The following is a 23748-nucleotide window of genomic DNA, read 5'->3' as shown; positions in this document are numbered from 1 at the left end:
TAATTATCTTGAGTGGGACAGAGGAAGTATTATATTCATATTATATAGATGGGACAGAGGAAGTATTATATTCATATTATATAGATATATACATGGTCAGACACAAAAAAAATACTCTCTCCGTCCTCTAAAAATAGGAACATTTAAAACAAGTAGGTGTTTTAATGCAAAATTGGTAAAGTAAGAAAGTTATATAGAAAGAAAAGTGTGTTAGTGAAAAATGAGTCCAACATCATTAGAGAAAAAAAATTCCTTAATAGAAAGTTTCTAATTTTAGGGAATGGGCCTAACAGGAAAGAGTTTTTATTTTGGGGGACCGAGGAAGTATACAGTACAGCCCCTACCAATAATTTTTATGCGTCCGCCACTGAACGCGTTGCATCGTCCGCGTCGCCCACAGTGGGCGGACGATGACGCGGACGATGCCCTATCATCCGCGCTTCGTCCGCGGACTGAGCGTCGGGCCCGGACAACGCATCGTCCGTCGTCCGCTGTGCCATAGTGGCGGACGATAGCGCGCCCAATGCATCGTGCGCGCTATGGTCCGTCTCATTGTGGATGACCTAATATTTCAATATTTTTCTTCCCGAAGTATAAGTACAACATTTAATATCTTTCACTCCCACCAAGAAAATAGGGTAATATTATATATTCATTCAATTGGCATATAAATATAACTACTACATTATTTTAGGCAATTTGATCAAGATTTAATTAAAATACTCCTGATATATAGCCAAGTAAAGTAACTGACATCACCTTGGGAAGAAGACCTCCAAAACTCATTTCTAATTAAGGGGGAGGTGTGGAATAGTAAATCTGAGTTGTTGCTGGTATAGCTAAAATATAAGATAAAAATGACATAACAATGAAATTAGTGTAGCATTACTGAATACCACTCAACTGAACCAATGAAATTATAAATTGATGATAGAGTAATTAATAGGACTAATGAATGACAAGAAAATGAAAGTATTGATTAATAGAGATGGTTAATAAAGGCCAAGGCGTTGCTGATATGCCTCTCAACTCCAGTGACACAGCTATTGATCTTCTTCTTAACGGAGGCGCTCACCTTCCGCTCGAGGAAGCCGTCGATGCACGTCTCAGCGTCGGTGATGGCGGCGCTGGCGTATGTTTTGGCATTGGCCCACTCGAACTCTCTGTCACCGCCGTTCATGTGGCCCATGGCGGTGAGCGTGTCCTTGAGCTCAGTGACGGCGTCTTTTAGGTCTCCGATGCAGTCCTTCACGGCCATCGCCTCCGCCTTCTTCACTCCCTTCTGCTTGGCCAGCTTCGTCACGGTGGCCGAGCAGTTGTAGGTGGCGAGCACCGCCGCCTTCAGGGCTACCTTGCACAGCTTCAAGGGGTTCGTCCCCACCGTCGACGCGTAGGGAACCAGCGTCTTGATGCACAGCGACGAGTACGTCGTCGCTTTGCACGATTTCAACACGAAGTTGGTTGAGTTTTTCTTTGATGTGGCGGCGGAGGTTGGAATAGTGTTGCATGAGATTAAGACCGGGAGTGTGACGATGGCTGTGAGGAAATGTTTAGTTCCCATCTTTGATTTCGGTTTGTGTGATGGTATTGCTTTACTTCGTTCGGATGGATTTTCAGTGAAGGAAGCAATGGGTATATATATATATATATATACACATACATACTACTCCTTATAACTAATGTAGAAAAAGTTGTCAGCAGGTGAATTAATTGTTGAATCTAGCCGGAATAATTTAGGTATTTAAAAACTGTTATTTTAGGTTGTTGATAGTCGAAGGCACATGCAAATGGGAAGGCGTTTTGTCAATAGATTAGTATCTGTTCAAGTCACATGCTTATTCTAAGCCATCCTGTTCATGATTTCACATAATTGATCTATATACGTTGTTTTAAGATATATTTTAATTGCATTGTCAGGATACATAAATAAGAGTTAGAGTATAAGAAAATTGTTGATATAGTTTATTTTTTCAATTACATTAATTTTTATTATTATTATTTGTGAGAAGTACAACAAGAGTATATTTTTGGGGTTAGAGGGTGATAGCAGTATCGAATTAATATATTAATAATAATATTCCCTCCGTCCCATAAAAATATGAGCGAATAATATGACACGGACAAAATTGATAAAGTAAAAGAGATGCGGAGAATAATAGTTAAATTAATATTAGTGGATAGTGTGATCCACATTATTATTAGTGTTTTGACGTTGGTATAAGTTGTAAATAAGTTGGTGTATAAGGGTAATATATTAGGATAACTTTTCATAGATTGAATGTTCATATTTTTATGGAATGAACGAAAATATAAAATATATACATTTTTATGGTACGAACGGAGTAGAATTATTATACTCCTACCATTTAAGAAACTAACTTTTGTCTGAAATTTCCTCTAAAATATACTCCATATATGATGGTGGAGTATGAAAGTTTTTTTTTATAGCTTATAGATGTACGTAGTACTCCTATTACTTAATCTTATTGGATAAATGGCTATTAATGTTTGTGATCAGTTCTCAATATCCCTGATAAGAGAAGAGCAGCGAAATATATTCTTTATTATAGGAGTACATGTTTTCATTAGTATAGTATTCCTTTGTTTTCTAAAAATATAAAATTTTAAAATAACATGAATTTTAATACAGTATAAAACTAGTAAAAGAAAATAATGAAAAATGAATCAAAGAGAAAGAACTTTCTTAAAATAAAATATTTTTATTTTTAGGAAACAACACAAAAAGAAAATTGATTCTATTTTTAAAAAATCAAGGAAGTATATTATATATAGGGTTGGCGACAATTACGTTAGAAGCACTAAATGGGATGAATTGAGTCAAGTAATAATTTACGCAATTTTATTGTATGTAAGTAATGTTTCCGCCGCTTAACTTCGTATACATGCTTTCCGACTTGATAACCGGCGAAATTTAGTACTCCATCCATCTAAATTCAAGTTTAAGGGTAGGGTTTGTTAATTTTTCTTATATGTTCGTACATTGTTTCGCATTGATATAATTGGAATTAGATTGATGCGTTGGTCTGAATTACGTATGATCCTTAATTACATCAAGCAACGGTGTATGTTAATTAGGGGCATGTGTTGTGAGCACGTGCGCGTAAGGTGCTGCTCAAACAATGCCGCCTTTTCTGGATTAACCTCAACGAAATTTGCGCTTATCCCAATCCACTTCCATTTACGTGACCATTCATACATATATTTCATTCTTCATTTCAATTAATTAAGGTGGGAATTTAGTCTTAGCTTTATTAATCGAACGCTGTCGATTTGAAATTTGCTAACAACAATTTAGACTGAGTAAATCATATTATCTTAATTATGGCCTAATGATAATTATGAAAGGTAGCTATTCAATATTCGTGAGTAGTATTTGTACGTTAAAATAATTACGCTTTATATTATTTTGAACTAGATACGTGTTACTACTTGGGCATATGGCAAGATTTATACATTGTATATGAGTATATCGAAATTAAGGGAAAAGCAGAAAGATTTTCAATCCATATTTCGTGGATCAGATAAGTACGACTTGGATATATTGATGTGAAAAAGCTATGCGTAGGATGATTAAATAGACCAAATTAAATATTTTCTTCAAAATACCCCTTATGACGTTGAATATATGATTAAGTAGACCAAATAAGAGCATATATTTTCTTCAGAATACCAGTCTAGTTTGACAGAGAATTGAAGTATTTTGATTAAGACCGTTTAAGTGTGGATTGTGAAATATACCTCGGATCAAATACGACTGCTTTTCAATTAATAAGTCGAGAGACTCGTATCGATATCAGCTAATTAGCTATTATGTACATACTCCTTTCGTCCGTTGTCCGTTATTAAGAGTTCTAGTTTGCTATTTTGGTCCATTCACAATTAAAAGTATTGGTTCACTTGTAATGTAAATGTAAGTAAGCCTCATATTTCATTAACTCATTCCCATCATATTATATTATAAAATTAATATATAAAAATAAGTCTCATATTTCATTATCTTTTTACACTCATTAATCTTTATTACTTCATTTCTTAAAACTCATGTCGAACTCGACTGAGATTCTTAATGCCGGACTGAGGAAGAGAATATGAGTTAGAAAAGAGAGATCAATGTGAATGAGTACAAACACACTAATTAAAGCCGTAAACCTGTTGACCTGCATATATATTCAGTGAAAGATAGTTGATGCCATGCTGATATGACAATATACATATATACTACTCCATCCCTTCCGCAGTAGTAAAGTCATTTTGCCATTTTTATACGTTGCATAATAGTGAAGTCATTTTCATTTTATCATTTTGGTACGTTCAACACATTTCTTCTTTCTTACTTTACTCTCTTTTACTTTTTTTCTCTTCATCTCTTTACCTTTTTTTCATTTTTTACTTTATTTTTCCTTCACTTAATTCACTTAATAAAATTATTCTTAAATCTCGTGTCGAAAAGAAACGCTTCCACTACCGTGAAAAATGGATGGATTACTACTTACAAGTTTCTGCCAGTAAAACTATACTAGTTGCCATGTGGGCTGGATCGGTCTGTTCTAGCTCCGTCTTAGTCCATGTCTGAAGTGCGTCGAACTGGGTTGGTATTTATTTTAATAACACTGGGTCGAGCCCAACCCAAACTCACTTGGTAAGTAGACTGTAGACAACTATGTATGTGTTGGTTAATTGGATTGGGTTGGGTTGGGTTGCGTTTTAAACTATTTTTGTATAAGTTAATTAACACTAAAATATTTTGAATGACTTTTATATTTCCATGTTACTATGTCTTTTTGCAGCACCACCACTCTTGCATCTATAATGTGCGATATAAAGCAAACACTATAGAGTATTAGTACTTACTCTACTTCCATATCTACTTTCAAATTCTATATTACACTAGAAAAATATACCAAGTGAAACAACATGAATATGTCAAACATCCAATTTTGATGTGGCTCACCTAGCTATTCAAATCTTAGATAATCTGTTATCATGTATCAGTGTTCTTAAAAAAATGGGCATGACGCGATTGGTCAGGGTGAAGAACGCGACTTGAAATAAGCCAATAGTCCGAGAAGTGGTGCATTGATATAAGTGGCGGGCTCGGATTTGGTGGAGTCGAGGCGATCATCAGCAAAGGAGTCGTCCACGTTGGGGCCTCCGACCACTGCCCCTGTGAGCTCATTGGGATTGGCGTCGTCGCTCATGAAATAAGGCGTTCCATCCTTGCAGGCTATGTGGCCTGGATGCTGAGCCACCGAAGGCAGCGAGGACGCCCTGTGGTGTATTCTCCGCGGAAACTTACTGCCGTATCCCACCATGTACGACATGCTCAATGGATTGCTTCCCAGTATATAGTCCACCTATGTATACAAATACAATTCTCACATTCATCCCCCATCAGATTTATAGTATTTGGAGGAATACACTTTGTAGTTTGTACGTACCTGCTTTTTTGTGAAACCAACGAGCATCTTTTGAGTGATGATTTTATCGTTGCATCGAATGACATGCTTCGATTTCTTCAGGTAACGAGCGTATACTAGTACGAGAAATGAGACCCCGGTTGCATGTTGCAAGTTACAAACTCCTTGTCTTACTAGAAGCCCTCCTGCAACATATATATACATTAGTTTCTTTTTTATTCAAGTATATAGGAGTATATGATATCTCGGAGAGTATGTATATACCTGGAGAGAATTGGACGATATTGGTGGGAGAGTCTGGCAGTAGTGAACAGATAAAGGTGTCCGAATAGGAGAGAAAAGGTGTAGAAGTTTCCATGGTGTTATTTAGCACCAACTGCATATATCGAACCGCAAGTTAATATTTCTAAGTCTCGTTGAAGTTAAATTTAGTATATGATCTGGGGGAACACTAAAACTTACTTTTGAAATAAGAACACTGATTCCAGCATGTTTTGCATCCCATCCAAATTCTGAGATGCCTGCTTCAATCTGTGGTTTGAAGTTTATGATGTTTTGCATCACATAATTCAAGTAAGCTGATTTTTTGCTAGCTTTGTATAGCCATGCTGCCCCCCACAACAATTCATCCTGCAAATATTAATCTTAACTTTTATTTTTCATTTTTTTGTCATTTTCTTTAGAGTGATTATATATATACCTGATAGCCACTGTAATCACAATAAAAAGGGCAGGCTCCTCCAGCAATACTGTCGTTGTAAGAGTCTCTATACTTGTCTGCAAACTCAAATACCTGTAGCCACACAAAATATTGGAGTATAAATGAAATATATAGCAAAAATATAACCTATATAACTTGCTCATATTTGTTTGGGTTAATAGCTATTTAAATCATAAAGTTTGGTCAAATTATAGTATTTCGTATGAAGTTTATAAAATCATGAAGTATGAATTTTTCTCCATTGTCCCATTTATACACAAAATGTTGTTGTCTCTACCTGGGAGGCCCTTTTGAGGAGCACTTTAGCGTACAGCTTATCTCCGAAAGCTTTGAAAACCAAAGACGAGGCGGCCAGCGCAGCGGCTATCTCAGCCGATACTTCGGATCCAGGTGCGTTCTGAGTGACCGCATACACCGTACGAGGAGTGTCCATGTCTTCTGGCCTCTCCCAACAGTTGTGATCGGCGTTAGGGTCTCCCACCTGAGCATAAACCACGCCGGGAGTGGCGGTGGCTTTCAGGAAGTAGTCCGTCGACCACCGCACTGCCTCCACCGCATGCTCCAGCTCTGGGCCCATGGACTTGCCGTATTCGATTACTCCCCACGCCATCATCGTCGTTGAGAATGCCATCGGAAAATTGAACTTCACATTGTCGCCCGCGTCGTAGTACCCACCTGTTAAGTCTACCTGTTCAACTCACAATATTTAAGAAAATAGTGTTTGATAATTTTAATGAAAATTTTAAAAAAAGAATGCGAATTGAATTTGGAAAAATATGAATCGATACGACGTTAAAATGACACTTACACCCTTATCGAGACCGTCGCCAAGTGCCGAGTCTCTCCTCCATGTTAAACGCTGAGTAGCGGGAAGTGATGGATCCGCGAATTATTGATGTTAGTAAATGCTGGTAGAGAATTATGACACAATGAATTTACGTGGTTCGATTTACTGAGGTAAATCTACGTCCACGGGGAGAAATGAGGGCAGGTTTGTATTGCTTGATCTGCCAAAATACAGCTTACAATACAGACTTGCTATATGCTATTTTATCTCTAGAGAGCTTAACCCTTTTCTATCAGATCTAAGTTCTATTTATACATTGAACTAGGATCGTGGTTTGCAGCCCCACTAACAAGATCGTGGGTGAGCAATAACTGCTCAATAACTGCTTCATACCACTAAATAGATCGTGGGTATAGTGGAGGTCGTGGAGGCCTTTCGTGAGTCCACCAACTCCTAGTTCGGTCGAATGCTGAGACCGAACTGCTGGACTTTACCGATCAGCTCTTGCCGATCTGAGAGGAGAGCTTGACTGGTCGGCTTTTACCAAGCTGTAGGCTGAGTCCGAACTCTTTGGTCGTGCCGAACTCTTTGGTCGTGCCGAACTCTTTGGTGCCGAACAGATACTCTTTCTTGGGCTCTGGGCTGATGGGCCGTCACTGTTATTGGGCTTGCCATTAGGGTTTAGTTCGTACCCTATCACTACCCCCCCCGAAAAGCGAAGTGGATCACTTCGGCGAGGTGAGTCACTTCGGCATTCTGGATAACGGTAAGGGGGAGGCTGACGTCAGGGGACGTGCCTAGCGCATGCCTGCATTAAATGCGACAGTAAAATCCGGCCGTTGATTCCTGAAAAGGTGGGATTCGAAACGGCGCAACGATTTCGAAATCTTTCCCGTATCTGATAAATACGCTCTTTCTTCATCATTGAAGCACTTTTGCTGTTGCGTCTTCTATACTCTCTTTCTTGCAAAAATTCTCTCTCCGCTTTCAAGAATTTTTTCCAGACTATCTTCACCTTCAAAAGTAAGAAAAATGTCTTCTTCTTCTTCTTCGGAGTCGGGTAGCGTTAGGAAAGGGGGTAAGGGGTCTTCTAGCCGGAAAGAATCCGGGGAGAAGACCGTAGAGTATTTTCACAGTATCTTGAGTAAGGATACTGTGATATCCCTTTACGAAAAATACTCTTTTCCTGGGGGGAAGGCGGTGGTACCTGACGGTGATCACAGGGCTGACTCCCCGCCGGAGGGTTACGTCACCGTGTACGAGGCCTGCTTAGAATGCGGGCTTCGTTTCCCCCTCCCTTCTGCCTTTATAGATTTACTAGATTTTTTTCAGCTTCCTTTAGGCCAGGTGACTCCGAACTCTTGGAGGCACTTGTCGGCCTTCGCTGCCGAACTCCGTAGGTTAGGAAGGGATTTGTCTTTGAAGGCGATCCTTAAATTCTTTCAATTTAAGAGGAAGGGGTCTTGGTTTTACTTGATCCCTTTACAGCCTTTTAGGGCCTTTTGTAAAACGAAGTGGCCGAAGTGGCAAAATCGCTTCTTCTACTATGATAGGACCGCGGCTCCTAGTTTTCCCTGGAGAGGGCCGGAGTCCGTTATCCGTCACCCTCGGCCTGAACCGTTGGACGAGCTCGACGGCGAGCTCAACAAGATTCCCCTAGTTAGGAAACAATACACGGAGTCTGAGCTCGTCAAGGGCGACGTCGTGTTCGACATCTCGTCTTCGGACGAAGAGGCCGAGGGTGAGGATTTCTCTTTATCTTTATGCTCTACTGCTTTAACGAAGAAAATCTGACTTTGCTTTCTTGCTTTTTGGCAGTGTTCATGTTGAATAAGGCTATCAGAAAGTCCTCCGAGCTTGTGGAGCCGGAGAGAGAGAAGGCTACCAGCTCGGCGCCTGATGCCGAGAAGAATCCGAAGAGGCAAAAGACCTCTTCGGGTCCAAAGAAGCCGGAGTCGACTTCGGCAAATAGGAAGGGGAAGACCCAGAAGCCCCCGAGAGCGCCAGAGAAAGACATGGTCTTGGCGCCTCCTTCGGAGCATATCTGTGAGCCATTTCTATGGCCCACGGACTTCGCCGAGGTGAATTGTCTTCTTGATTCCTTGGCTTGGCTTCCGTCCTGTATTTTTGGTGCCCTCTGTTAACTTTTTTCCTTATCCATTTTCAGAGGAATGATATGCTCTCCAAGCTCGTCGCCGTCGAACTCTCCAAAGCGTCCAATGACTATGCCGAGATGCAGAGGAAGTTGGCGGCTGCTTGTCATCGGGCCGAACAGGCTGAGGCTAAATTTGAGAAGGCCAGAGCTGCTAGGATTTCGGCCCAGGATGAAGCTCAGTTTGCCAAAAACCAGCTCGTCATCCAGCGAGAGCAGGCGAAGCGGAGCGATGCTGCTGCCGTGGTTGCCCAAGGGGAGGCTCTCCGTGTTTACACGGAGAAACTCTTTTTGAGCAGCCAGTTCTCGGCCTTTGTCGGTAGCCTGGTAAGGCTAATTGCCGATAAGGGCGAGCAGGGGGCCGACGTCGTGCTGCCTCTGTACAGCCGAGAGATAGCAGCTCGGCTTCAGAATCTGCCGCTCCTTGAGGAGCTCGCTTCATCTTCGGTCCTGCTTTCTGCAGACCGAGTCCGGAGTTGTCGAGCTGATCGGGACGAGAACCTGGAGGCTATCTTTGCCTCCGTGGGACCCGTTTCACCCGCTTCGACTTACAACGGAGAGGGTGAGGCCGAGCCGCTGGAGCGGGAGGCCGAAGTCGATCAGGCCGGGCATCCGGAGAAGGAGGCCGATCAGGAGGCGGAGGCGAGGCCGGCAGGAGGCGAGGCCGAGGCTGAGGTAGCCCAGGAGAAGGAAGCTGTACCAGACCGAGGAGCCGGAGACGAAGCAGGCGGAGTATGATTTCGTCTCCCTTCTCTTAGTCTAGTTTCTTCCTTGTAAAATGGCCTTGAAGCCCTAGTGTAAAAAATTTTCCTTGTGAATGAAAAATTCTCTACATTTGTCTTCGTATAGCTTTTCGTACTCGCCTTATTCCTGTTGTATTTTACTATCTGCTCGGTATAGCTGCCGAACTAATAGCTGCTTTGTACTCAAGGAGATGGAGATACTTCACTGGAAACGGCTGTACTCTTCGGCTTTAGACGAAGCTGAGAGAAGAGCTATAGCCGATCAGACGAAGAATGACGAGCTTCTGGCTCGTTTAGTGAAGCTGGAGGCCGATATCAAGGACTTAGAGTCCGATAAGAAAGATCTGGAGGCCGAGCTGAATACGACCATTGCTGAGAGGACTGCGTACGAGGATTACATCCGTGTGCGCGGGGGATTGACCATATCAGATGTTCAGAGTCGAGTTGACGAACTGTGGGAGGAATATCTTGTACTCCGGAGGAACAATGCGCTGGAGAGCTCGGCTTGCCAACAAGTTGTGAAATCACTACGGCGTTGGGCTTCTCGGTACAACATTGTTCTTTCTCGGCGCCCCTCCATAGAAAGATTCCTTCGGCATATCGTGCCAACAGATGCTCGCACTCCAGATCAAACCTCTGGTTCCCTTGTTCAAAATCCTACTCCAAGTCAACAACGAACTCCGGAACAGCCGGAAACGTCTAGACGAGAACGGGCTCAGGAGCAACCGGAATCGTCAAGACAGGGACGGACTGAAATTCGCCGAGGAGTTGTGACTATGAGCGAGCAAGATCAGCAGATGCTTATTGCAGAGACTCTTCATCGCCGAGGTGTTAGGACTTCTCGGGCTCGGGGAAGAGGCGTTGGGTCGAGGATAGCATCTCGTCGACCTGCTTATTCTTCATCTGCTCGGAACGACCGAACTCGGCTTCCAGAGGATTTTGTGAATAGGTGGCTCAACTTTAGCAACCCCGGACAGTAGAATAGTCCTTTGTAATAGTAGGGTAGCGGAGTTGTATGCTGAACAAGATTTGAAAAATGAAATTTTGTCTCCACCTCTAACACTGTATTTACAGCTTAGCGAAAAAATTTCATCGTACTTGTCCTCGGTCTTATGAAGTATACTTCTTTGATCGGACTTGGTCCTTGGTCTTATGAAATAAACTTCTTTGACCGGACTCGTCATTGGTCTGATGAAATAAACATCTTTGACCGGACTCGTCTTTGGTCTGATGAAATAAACATCTTTGACCGGACTCGTCTTTGGTCTGATGAAATAAACATCTTTGACCGGACTTGGTTTGTGTTCTAATTTGGCGATTTTTGTCGCCGGGATCGAACTTTCCCTTGTCCTAATTCGGCGAGTTTTATCGCGTGGATCGGACTTTCCCAGTTAACCGAAGTGGTCTTATGCAGTAAACCTCTTTGACTAGACATGGTCGTCCTCGGTCTTATGAGGTAAACTTCTTTGACCGAACTCAGTCGTCCTAATTCGGCGAGGTTTATCGCGTGGATCGGACTTTCCCTTATTGCAGTTCGTTTCAGACGAAGTGCTTATTAAGCTGAATTGCGGTCTTGTATCCTCCTTGGAAGCTTGGACGCACAATCGTTGGCTTATTGCAGTTCGTTTCAGACGGACTGCTTGTTAAGCTGAATTGTGGTCTTATATCCTCCTTAGAAGCTTGGACTCACAATAGTCTTTAATAATCGATCTAAAAAGGGGATCAGTCTTTAAAGAACGATATTCCTTGGTACCATTTGTAAGAGACGACAAGCACATAGAGACAAAACACATAGAGAAAAAAAGAAAAAGACGAAAGAGAAAAAAAAAAACTTTAAACTTTTATAAAACGACAAGTAAAAGATACAAGTAAAAAAAAACAAACAAATAAAAACATGTACCCCTATGACCGAACTAGACACAAGACAGACTGACCGGACTTTGTCTCTTACAAGTGGAACTTCTTGAGGTTGGAGACGTGCCATGTTCGGGGTACTTGTTCTCCTGACATGTGAGTCAATTTATAAGACCCTTTGCCGAGGACTTCTGACACCCGATATGGACCCTCCCATGTGGGCTCGAGTTTGCCCAGCTTTTCTGCTCGGCTTACTTCGTTGTTTCTCAAGACGAGATCTCCCACTTGAAATTGAAGCTTTTTCACCCTTTGGTTATAGTACCGGGCTACTTGCTCCTTATACTTGGCTGCTTTTATGCACGCCAATTCTCTTCTTTCTTCGGCGAGATCTAGTTCTGCTCTCAGTCCGTCGTCATTCATTTCTGAGGAGAAATTTAGAGTTCGGGGACTGGGTACGCCGATCTCCACCGGGATTACGGCTTCAGTGCCGTACACCAGACTATACGGAGTTTCACCGTTGGAGGTTTTGGGTGTAGTTCGGTAGGACCATAGGACTTGAGGGAGATTTTCTACCCATTGTCCTTTGGCTTGTTCTAACCGAGCTTTTAACCCTTTCACCAGAATCCGGTTCGTTACTTCCGCTTGTCCGTTTGCTTGGGGATGGGAGACCGAAGTGAACCGCTGTTGAATGTTTAGCTCTTGGCACCAATTCTTGAACGTCTTGTCGGTGAACTGAGTCCCATTATCCGAGATGAGGATGTGGGGTATGCCAAATCGGCACACTATGTTCTTCCAGACGAAGTCCAATGCCTTTGAGCTCGTTATCGTAGCTAATGGTTCAGCCTCCACCCACTTCGTGAAGTAGTCCACGGCAACGATAAGGAATTTCATTTGCCGAGGAGCTTGAGGAAGTGGTCCCACTATGTCTATGCCCCATTGCATGAAAGGCCAAGGGCTTTGCATAGTGTACAGATCGGTCTGCGGCATCCTTGGGACATTTGCATGAATTTGGCACTTCGTACACTTCTTGACGAGCTGCACTGCCTCTTGTACCATGGTTGGCCAATAATATCCCCATCTCAGAACTTTTTTAGCTAAAGCTCTGGCTCCGATGTGGCTACCGCACGATCCTTCATGAACTTCTCTGAGGATGTAGTCCGTCTCTTCTGGTCCTACGCACCGCAATAACGGCTGGAGGTAAGACTTTCTAAAGAGGACTCCTTCATGAAGTTCGTACCGAAGAGCTCGGCACGTGATCTTCCGAGCTTCTCTCTTATCCTCGGGCAATTGTCCTTGATCCAGATACTGCAAGATCGGCGTCATCCAGTTCGGCGAGCTGGATACTGAATGTACCTCGGCTTCATCAATGCTTCGATGCATTAATTCTTCCGCCTTTGAGCTCGGATCTGAGGCCAACTTACTTAAGATATCTGCTCGGCTATTTTCCGCTCTGGGAATACGGATTATCCGAAAATAGGAGAAACTTCGGCTGATGCTTTGCGCTTTGTCCAAATACTTCTTCATTCTCTCGTCACGGGCTTCACTTGTACCCAACATGTGATTTACTATGACTTGTGAATCACAATGGACTTTGAGAGATTTGACGAGCAGACTTTGCGCTAACTGGAGTCCGGCCAGGAGGGCTTCGTACTCGGCTTCATTATTAGTAGTGGGGAATAGGAACCGAAGTGAGTAGGTTACCTCGTGTCCGTCGGGAGCGACAAGTAGAATACCAGCTCCACTTCCCATCTTGTTTGAAGCTCCATCTACGAATCCGCTCCAACAGTCCGGCGGCTCTACTTCGGATTCCAAGGGTTGTGCTAGTTCGGCATTGGCAGAATTCTTCTGTTCGGCAATAACAGGACTTGCTTGATCGAACTTTGCTTCTGCAAGAAAATCTGCCAAGGCTTGTCCCTTGATGGCTTTCCGAGGTAGATATTCAATTGTGTGCTCTCCCAACTCTATAGCCCACTTGGCGATTCTGCCTGATGCTTCCGGTTTGGTCAACACTTGCCGAAGTGGCAGATCAGTTAAGACGCATACCTTGTGAGCATAGAAGTATGGCCGCAGTCTCCTTGCTGCATTTACTAATGCCAGAGCAATCTTTTCCAGTGGTTGATACCTTGTTTCTGGACCTCTTAATGCTCGGCTTGTAAAGTAGATGGGAAGCTGCTTTAGGCCTTCTTCTCGTACAAGCACCGCGCTGATGGTTTGATCCGATGCCGCTAAGTATAAGAATATTATTTCGGCTTCAGTTGGAGCAGAGAGCATAGGAAGCTCGGCTAGATAACTTTTGAGCTCGTCAAAGGCCTTTTTCTGCTCGGCTCCCCACTCGAACTTTGGTGCCTTTTTCAACACCGTGAAGAACGGCAGTTGCTTTTCGGCTGCTTGAGAAAGGAATCGATTCAGTGCGGCTAGGCATCCGGTTAGCCTTTGCACGTCATGTATGGACTTCGGCATTGCCATGTTTTGAACGACTTGAACTTTTGAGGGGTTTGCCTTGAGTCCGTCCTTTGAAACCCAACAACCCAGAAACTTTCCCGAATCTACCAAAAAGGTACACTTTTGGGGATTAAGTTTGAGGTTGGCTTTCTTGAGCACGTTGAGAGTGGACTTGAGGTTGTGCTCGTACTCCGAAGTGCTTTTGCTTTTGACGACTATATCGTCAACATACACTTCGACCTCCTTTCCAATCAGGTGCCGAAAAAGCTTGTCTACCATCCTTTGATAAGTGGCTCCGGCATTCTTTAAACCGAATGGCATCTTTTTATAAGCGAAAATGCCGAAATCAGTAATGAAGGCCGTTTTTGAAGCGTCAATCTCATCCATTAAAACTTGATGGTATCCTTTGTACAGATCAAGAAAACAAAAAATTTCAAAGCCTATCAAAGCTTCTACTTTTTTATCTATGTTCGGAAGGGGATAGCAATCTTTGGGACAGTGCTTATTTAGATCGGTGAAATCTATGCACATCCGCCATCCTCCTTCCTTTTTCTTGATCATGACAGGATTGGCTACCCACGAAGGGTACTTCACTTCGAATAACACATCCGCCTTCAATAATTGACGGACTTCGTCATGGATGACTTGATTTCGTTCTGCCGCAAAGAGTCTTTGCTTCTGTTTTATCGGCCGGACTGAAGGATCAATATTTAACCGATGAGTGATTACCTCGGGGGGCACTCCGGTCATGTCCAACGGAGACCATGCAAAGACGTCTTTATACTCCTTGAGGAGCTGGATGGTTTTTTCCCGAAGTAGGGGCGTTCCCGCGAAGCCGATCTTAACCGTTCGGGATGGATCGTCTTCGTACAGCTGAACGGTCATCGAGTTCGGCTCCGGTATGACTTCGGTCATCGCCTCTGACTCCGGCTGCTGTGATTGCTATGCTTGGTGGTGCCGATCTGACTGCTCGGCACTTCTAAGCGCAATTTGCAGACATTCCTTTGCTCTCTTTTGGTCACCTCGGATGACCGCTATCCCTCCTTTAGTGGGGATCTTGATGGTGAGGTGATAGGTGGAGCAAACGGCCCGAACTGTGTTGAGCCAGTCTCTTCCCAGGATGACGTTGTACGGGGACCGAGCTTTCACCACGAAAAACTCAATCATCGTACTGGAGCTAGTAGGCGCTTTCCCCACCGTGATCGGAAGGCTGATAATACCTTCAGGGCGGGTGTCCTCCTGGGTGAAGCTCTTCAGGGGAAGCGGAGCCGGACTGAGCCGAGCTGGGTCCACTTCTAGTTTGTCGAAGCACTCTTTAAAAAGAATGCTAACCGACGCTCCTGTATCCACAAACACCCTGTGGATCAGTTTGTTTGCCACTCCGGCTTGGATGACAATGGCGTCTTGGTGAGGAGAGATGGCCGGGACGGGATCAGCAGCCGAGAACGTAATCACTTCGTCCTGCTTCAGCCTTTTATGCGTTGGCTCCTCTCGATTGGAGCCTCTGCGTTCTGACTTTAGGGACGACTTGGTCTTCCCGGCAGGGAGCGCGTCAATAGTCTGGATTACTCCATCATATTGCGGCTCGTCATCGTCTTCGGGATCCGGCTGCCTTTTCGGATCCTGAGGGGCGCAGTTCGCACCACTCTGCTTTTTATTCTTCTTTGGCTGCTTACTTCGGTATTTTTTCAATGTCCCTGCCTTCACAAGAACATCGATACCTGCAGCCAAGTTTCTGCACTCCTCAGTATCGTGACCGTGGTCTTGATGGTAGGAGCAGTAGTTATCCTGTGGTCGGCGCGCGGCTGATTTCGTCATCCGCTTTGGCTTTTCGAATAGGTCAGAGTGCAGTTCGAAAATTTCCGCCCTCGGCTTGTTCAGCGGTACGAACTGAGCGGGCGGCTTCTCGGGATTGAGACGAGGTCCCAATCTGTCTTGCACCGGAGCCCTTTGAATTCTTTCAAATGGAGTCCGGCGAGGATGCCCCTGATCGCTATGATCGGGCTTCCTTCTGTCTCCTCGGGACGATGAGCTGTCTAACGACCGTTTACGACGGTCTGCCTCATCGGCCCGGGAGTACTGGTCCGCAATGTCCCACATTTCCTGAGCTGTCTGCGGACCGCACTCAACGAGCTTCCTGTAGAGAGCTCCGGGCAGGATTCCATTTTGGAATGCCGAGATGACAAGCAGATCGTTGAGATCGTCTACTTGCAGGCATTCCTTGTGGAATCTTGTCATAAAGTCGCTAATTTTTTCGTCGCGACCTTGACGAATGGAAAGCAGCTGAGCCGAAGTGATTCGGGCTTCCGCTTTCTGAAAGAACCTCCTGTGGAAGGCATCCATTAGATCTCGGTAAGATCTGATGCTGCCCTGGGGGAGGCTATCGAACCACCTTCTCGCGTTCCCGATGAGCAGCTCGGGAAACAGCTTGCACATGTGGACCTCGTTGAGACCCTGGTTCGCCATGTTATATTGATAGCGCCCCAAGAAATCGTGAGGGTCCACGAGCCCGTCGTAAGTCATCGACGGAGTTCGGTAGTTCTGTGGTAGGGGAGTTCGGGTGATGTCGTCCGAGAACGGAGTCTTCAGTGCTCCGTACACGGCGAATCCGATATCTCGTCGGTATGGAGGAGATTGAGTTCTCCTGTGATTCCGGTACCGAGGAGGAGCTGGAATATGTCGGGGTTGAGGATTCTTTCTCCTGGGAGATGCGACACTACTGCGGTAGTGACTTTCTTGTGCGGAGGGAGAAGGAGAATCCGTCGTTTTCGTCTCCGGCTGCTTTTGGCTTTTTCGCAGGAAGGTTAAGAATTCCTCCTGCTTTTCAGCCAAAAACTGCTTAACAGCCTCATTCAAATCGGGCTGCTGGGAAGACTCAGTGGGACGATTTTTGGAGCGGCTTGTTCCTTCGCCATGAGAACTGGTGGTGGATTTATCCCTAGGCTGTTTTCCCGACCTATGGGATGGATTGGCTTCCTCCTGGTTCTCACGGGCTGGAATACGGGTATTCTGCGATCTGGTATGCATTTTTTGGGTGGAAAAAATGGATCAAAAATTCGCTTTATCACAAATTTTGTTCTCTGGTTCCCACAGACGGCGCCAGTGATGGATCCGCGAATTATTGATGTTAGTAAATGCTGGTAGAGAATTATGACACAATGAATTTACGTGGTTCGATTTACTGAGGTAAATCTACGTCCACGGGGAGAAATGAGGGCAGGTTTGTATTGCTTGATCTGCCAAAATACAGCTTACAATACAGACTTGCTATATGCTATTTTATCTCTAGAGAGCTTAACCCTTTTCTATCAGATCTAAGTTCTATTTATACATTGAACTAGGATCGTGGTTTGCAGCCCCACTAACAAGATCGTGGGTGAGCAATAACTGCTCAATAACTGCTTCATACCACTAAATAGATCGTGGGTATAGTGGAGGTCGTGGAGGCCTTTCGTGAGTCCACCAACTCCTAGTTCGGTCGAATGCTGAGACCGAACTGCTGGACTTTACCGATCAGCTCTTGCCGATCTGAGAGGAGAGCTTGACTGGTCGGCTTTTACCAAGCTGTAGGCTGAGTCCGAACTCTTTGATCGTGCCGAACTCTTTGGTCGTGCCGAACTCTTTGGTGCCGAACAGATACTCTTTCTTGGGCTCTGGGCTGATGGGCCGTCACTGTTATTGGGCTTGCCATTAGGGTTTAGTTCGTACCCTATCAGGAAGCTTGCCTGACCTTTGCCCCTCAAAAAACAATATGCTTTTTGCAAGGGCATCCCCATAATCATGCAATATTGCATTTCCGCTACTCAAACCTACTAATACTGTCATCACATATATTATTATTTTTCTCATCGTTGTCAGATTTCTATTCCTTCTCACCAGTATGACTAAACAAGAGACTTCTCTCTTTTGAATAAGAACCCTAGACCTCTCCTATTGTTAATATAATGGTGTTTAGTTTGGGTAAAAGGTTGAGGTCAAATATTAATTTGTTTCTTTAAGTGAAATCAACATCAACTTTAACTCTTTAAGTGAAGCTCACACATGCAAAAGTCAATATTTTGCTCTAAACTCGGTATTGGTTTCATCTTTGTGATAATTTTCCTCAGATCGCTCACATTCACTTGTCATATTAATTACTCCATTACTTTATACAAAATAAAGATTCGGTTGATAAAATATACATAGAATATTCATTGGTGAGCCTTTTCTATATTAATTAATTAAAGGATTCTCTTTGGCAATTATATAAAGTAGAATCATGGACTTGGAAAAAAGGGGCGATATTAACTTCAAGTTGTGTAGCCACAGAGTTGACTAATAAACTGACATATTTGTTGATATGGGTGTTATAGTTGTTGGGCTTTGAATAGAAATTATGATTACATCTTAATTTAAGAGCTCTTATCACAATTCATACTAATACATTGTATGTGGATGTTTTAAGTTCCTGCTGGGCCGTCGGCGCTGCTGTAGGTGGGCTGGATGGCTGGGCTTAGGCTGCAGTGGTGTGGGCTGAGTAAACTATATGGGCTCTACTACTGAGCTAATTGGTAAGTGGACCACTAAACTGCATGGGCTCTACTGGTGGGCAAATGGGCTGTAAGAACTGATATCCACAAACCCTTTCAAATTCAAATATGATGCGCTGCTACTAAAACAGAAAATTATAAAATTTCCATTCAAAAATATAGAAAATAGTATATCGAAATAGAGGAGCTGAGGATACCCACCATTTATGGTCATTAAAAGATAGAAAATGAAATACAGATTCCCACAATGATCTTTTTTCTTTATTAGTCACTCCCCTTTTTCTTGGCAGATAAGTTTCATGATAATTATCGGTGTGTTGACAATAAAACAAAAGAAGAAGAAATAAAGTTGTGATTTCCTGAGACACTAATTAAAGTATGATTAGCGTAATTAAAACTCTTAAGCACATGGGGTAACTTGCAAATTTCAATGCTTAGGTGATCAGACATTTGGGTTATCTAATTTAAAGGTGGAATATAGGCTCCTTACTTAACGCTCAGATCTCCCTCATGTGTACTGCTTGACCATCGATTATCAGATGAGGTACGGAATCGCACTTAACTTCTTAATTGCTTTTGTTTAAACGTAATTAATCTTCACAATTATTTTGTGTATATAATTTCACACTTGGCCGCCGCGCGAATATCGTTAAGCAATTCAGCCTTGAAGCGATATAAGTCTATATATAAATTTCTCATGCACAAAAGTGGTACTACTAAATCATTCAAATCGCCAAAGATTTACGTCAGCAACATCATTTTCAACTTAGAAGATTGGGCATCAAGAATGGCTTAGTGTTATAATTAAATCTTATCATTGCAATCACAATTATGCACGAAAGATATTATTGCAGACAGAAGAGTTAGATCTATCTATTAAATATGGTTTTCAAATGACTTTTATGCATAATTTCATTTTACACGAGATGTCGGTCAGTTCTATAATTCCGACTGGAATTCAGATTCCAATACTATAGTTAAAATTACTCCGTATTAATTATTAGTACTATAATTTTCCACTAAATATGGCTAGAAAAACCTTAACTTTCAAAATTTGAATTAATACTAGGGCAGCAGAGATTTTGGTTTGCCCCTGCAAATATGCAATAAAACTTTGATTTTATGCATCAGCTATGATCTCACAAGGTGTTTAAAATACTAGGTCGAGACAGGAGAATTAAGTTTGCAATAATAGTACACACAGGACTTTAGAAATAGATTCCCAGCCATTTCCAACAAATTAATGCTCCCTCCAAAATTGTTCCAATCAATTAATGGCTCCTGACACGATGATGAGGCAAAACATTTCTCTCTCCACCTTACCTTGAGTGTAATGGCCGTGATCCATGAAACAAGGATCTCTTCATTTTAAAGACAAATCATTGAAATTTCATTCAAATTCATTATTCAATTGAACTCTCCCATTCCCTCCTTTTCAAACAATTCCAACTGTCACAACATGATTTACTTGTATAAAGTCATCAACCCTCCAACAAACTCAAGATCTTTTTAAGACCTCCCTCAGTCTCCCTTTTCATGCTACCACCCTAATTAATCACCATGGCCTCAAATTCCATGTTATTATCTTCTTTTTTCTTCTTCTTCTTCCCTTTAATAGTATATACCAGTGATGTTACAAGTAACGGTAATAGTAACAGCACTGGCATAGCATTGTGGTGCAGCACCACGCCGCATCCAAGCCCATGCAACTACTTCATGGGCCGGGACCCGGCCAGGTTCAACCCCAATTCACGGGAGGATTTCAGGACAATGACAATCATGGCCGCCCTAGAGAGGGCTGCCGACGTCCAGTCCCTGGCAAGCAAGATGCGCTGCACGAGTAAGCGAAGGACAATAGTCTACCGCGACTGCAACAATCTAATCGAGAACACAGTCGACCAACTAAACACAACGTTACAGAGCATCCAGACCAACGCTAGCTTCACCGACTTCGACGCGCAGACGTGGCTGAGCACCGCCCTGACCAACATCGAGATCTGCCGCCGGAGCTCCAACGACCTCAACGTGACCAAGTTCAACTCGCCAATCCTCTCAGGAAACGTCTCCGAGCTCATCAGCAACAGCCTCGCCACCAACAACGCGCTGCTCGACACCAACTCGAGCACGGCCCACCGCGGCGGGTTCCCGGCGTGGGTGACGAGGCGGGAGAGAAAGATGCTGCAGGATTTGCAGCTGGCGACGAGGGCGAACGTGGTCGTGGCTCAGGACGGAACGGGGCAGTTCAAGTCGATCCAGGCGGGGATAAACTACGCGACGTCGAGGCGCGTGGGGAATGGGAGAGTGGTGGTGTATGTGAAGAGAGGGGTTTACAGAGAGAATATTCTGATAAGCAGGACGATGAATAAGGTGATGCTGGTTGGAGATGGCCTCAGATACACCGTCATCACCGGCAGCCGGAGCGTCTCTGCCGGCTTCACTACTTACAGTTCTGCAACCGTCGGTGAGTTTCGTCCTTATTTTTAGCTTTTGTTAATACTACTATTAATTGACCTAATAATTAAATTTAACTTTTAAAGTAATTTAAATTACATGTGCAACTGTGACTATTTTTGTTAAGAGTAGTTCTAAATTAATGATATTATAGTGAATTAGGTTATTTAATTATCTTTAATTCGTGCTTTTCGTACTAAAACAAGTTAAATTGAACTCATGATCATAATTATTAATATTAATTATTATCAACAGTGCAAGTATAAAATATTTTTAGTACAATGAAAGTCTTAATATTCAAGTTCATACTCCAGTATATAAAATATTTGTGCTGCACTAGAGTCATGTGCGATGTTGTTATTTTTCTATCCATATATGTGCAGAGTCTTTGTCTAGATTAATAACAATTCATGTATAAACAGTTGACTTAACAGGGGATTTTATTTTATTCAATGGGATGACATGTAATGTAATGTGATATATAGCTTCTGCCCCGAAAAATTCTTTTCCCACTTTCTTAATTATCTCAACTGAAAGTATGCATGTTACATTAATTGTGCGCGCATTAGAGTATTAACTATTAACCGTACAGTTCTCAGAATAAACCAATAGGAATTAATCATCTAAAAAAAACTAAATTAATTGACATTTATGAGATTCTGCTTGATCTGAAAACAACTAGTACTATATGAATAAGTTCACTATGCTAATATAATATGTACACCGCACAAATTTCAATACCACAAAACCCTATACCTTTCTTCTTGTCCAAGGTCATAATACTAACTTCCCTTTGAATCATCATATCTTTGAAGCTACCTAACAAGATGCTCCAACTAAAACGTAGATAGTTTTATAGAAACTTATTTCTTTACGTTGAATTCATACAGTTCTTTACTTCACTTACTACTATCTCATCATTAAAGAAAATTATACTCCCCTGTCACCCATTAATTATATGTCCCACTTTAATCCAACACGAGTTTTGAAAAAATGTAGAGAAAGTACATTTAAAAAGTTAGTTAATATGAGTTCACTTTTATGCTACAAATTTTATAATTAAATATGAGTAAAGTGAATTAGTGGAATGTGAAGTAACACTGAAATAAGAAAATTAATACTAATAGACATTCCAAAATGGATAATTGGGTAAGGGAGTACTAGTTAACTTGGATAATTGGATTAGTACTGAAAATGTTTGTAAATTTATATTAGGAATCGATGGCATCGGATTCATAGCCCGGGGCATCACCTTCCGCAACACGGCGGGCCCACAGAGAGGGCAGGCGGTGGCACTCCGGTCGGCCTCGGATTTGTCGGTGTTCTACGCGTGCGGGTTCGAGGGGTATCAGGACACTCTCTTCGTCCACGCGCAGCGACAATTCTACAAATCGTGCTACATCTACGGCACCATCGATTTCATCTTCGGCAACGCGGCCGTAGTCTTCCAGAATTGCATCATCTACGTGCGAAAGCCGCTGTGGGGCCAGGCGAACGTGGTGACCGCGCAGGGCCGGGGCGACCCGTTCCAGAACACTGGCATATCCATCCACAACTCGCGGATCATGCCCGCGCCTGATCTCAAACCCGTGGTGGGCTCGTTCAAGACCTATCTGGGCCGGCCGTGGCAGCAGTATTCCCGCACCGTCATCATGAAGAGCTTCATCGACGGCTTCGTGGTGCCGGAGGGCTGGTCGAGGTGGGAGGATTCCGATTTCGCACTCTCGACTTTGTATTACGGGGAGTATAAGAATTTCGGGCCGGGCGGGTCCACGAGGAAGCGGGTCAAGTGGCCCGGTTACCATATCATTACGGGTACGAATGTGGCGTCGCGGTTCACGGTTGGGAGCCTCATAGCGGGTCGGGCGTGGTTGCCGTCTACTGGCGTACCGTTTACGGCCGGGTTGTGATTCATTATATATGCACGTTGTGCCTTATCATTGTGGACATTATTTATTTAGTTATTTTTTTAGTGATTTAGTTTTTTACATGTCATACCGTTATGACATTATATTTATTAATCAAAGTTCATTCCATCGGAATTGTTTTCCCTCTATCTTTCTTTTGTTGTACATTATTGCTATTTATTGTATATCTAAATTATATAGATACGCCACTGTTTCAATTCCCTATCAGTATTCCAGTAGAAGCAACTTCCATATTGATATTTCATATACTATATGTATAAATCATTTTTTATTTAAGCTTTTTATTAAATGAAGTTAAGAAAAGACATAAATCAATGATAAATAAATAAAGATGCACAGTAGAAGCTGTCCACAACAATTCAACTACTCCAATCTGGGCTGGGCTGGGCTACACAATCTCGTACTAGGAGTCACTGGATTGTTAATTGGGCTCAGCCCAATTAATTAATAAGGTACGCACCAGAAGAAATTGATATGCAATCCTTTTAATTAGACGTTGACTAAATTACTATAATTAGGTTTCTTGTTCCAATTCCACTAATGATTTATAAACAATATGACTAGTTTAATATAGTTAGTCGTTTGAAACCAAAGACTGTTTCATGTCACTGAGTACACACGAGAATCATATTAATATACTCATAACAAAATACATATGTATATAAACATACGTTTGAATGGGACGAAAATTGAAAAATCATAT

The 23748-nt window shown here is 42.8% G+C and overlaps 3 protein-coding genes across 3 annotated transcripts; 1 reads left to right on the top strand and 2 right to left on the bottom strand.

The window, feature by feature from the left end:
- Positions 1 to 979: 979 nt before the first annotated feature.
- On the bottom strand, positions 980 to 1561 carry LOC121789407 (pectinesterase inhibitor 4-like). Its single transcript, XM_042187881.1, has one exon. The coding sequence runs from the start codon at positions 1559 to 1561 to the stop codon at positions 980 to 982; it is 582 nt and encodes a 193-aa protein (XP_042043815.1).
- Positions 1562 to 5045: 3484 nt separating this feature from the next.
- Positions 5046 to 17914, bottom strand: LOC121789405 (endoglucanase 8-like). Its single transcript, XM_042187880.1, has 8 exons — positions 17846 to 17914; positions 6968 to 7018; positions 6437 to 6847; positions 6139 to 6231; positions 5901 to 6068; positions 5703 to 5814; positions 5460 to 5623; positions 5046 to 5375 (listed from the first exon to the last, which is right to left on the bottom strand). Exons 3-8 carry the CDS (start codon positions 6788 to 6790, stop codon positions 5046 to 5048), a joined length of 1221 nt encoding a protein of 406 aa, XP_042043814.1. The 5' UTR covers positions 6791 to 6847; positions 6968 to 7018; positions 17846 to 17914.
- Positions 17915 to 20221: 2307 nt separating this feature from the next.
- On the top strand, positions 20222 to 23071 carry LOC121789404 (probable pectinesterase/pectinesterase inhibitor 59). Its single transcript, XM_042187878.1, has 2 exons — positions 20222 to 21127; positions 22333 to 23071. The coding sequence occupies exons 1-2, from the start codon at positions 20227 to 20229 to the stop codon at positions 23025 to 23027; spliced, it is 1596 nt and encodes a 531-aa protein (XP_042043812.1). The 5' UTR covers positions 20222 to 20226; the 3' UTR covers positions 23028 to 23071.
- Positions 23072 to 23748: the final 677 nt, after the last annotated feature.

Source organism: Salvia splendens, unplaced genomic scaffold (genome assembly GCF_004379255.2).
Source record: "Salvia splendens isolate huo1 unplaced genomic scaffold, SspV2 ctg231, whole genome shotgun sequence".
Taxonomy (NCBI): domain Eukaryota; kingdom Viridiplantae; phylum Streptophyta; class Magnoliopsida; order Lamiales; family Lamiaceae; genus Salvia; species Salvia splendens.
This window is presented reverse-complemented; position numbering and strand designations above follow the sequence as displayed.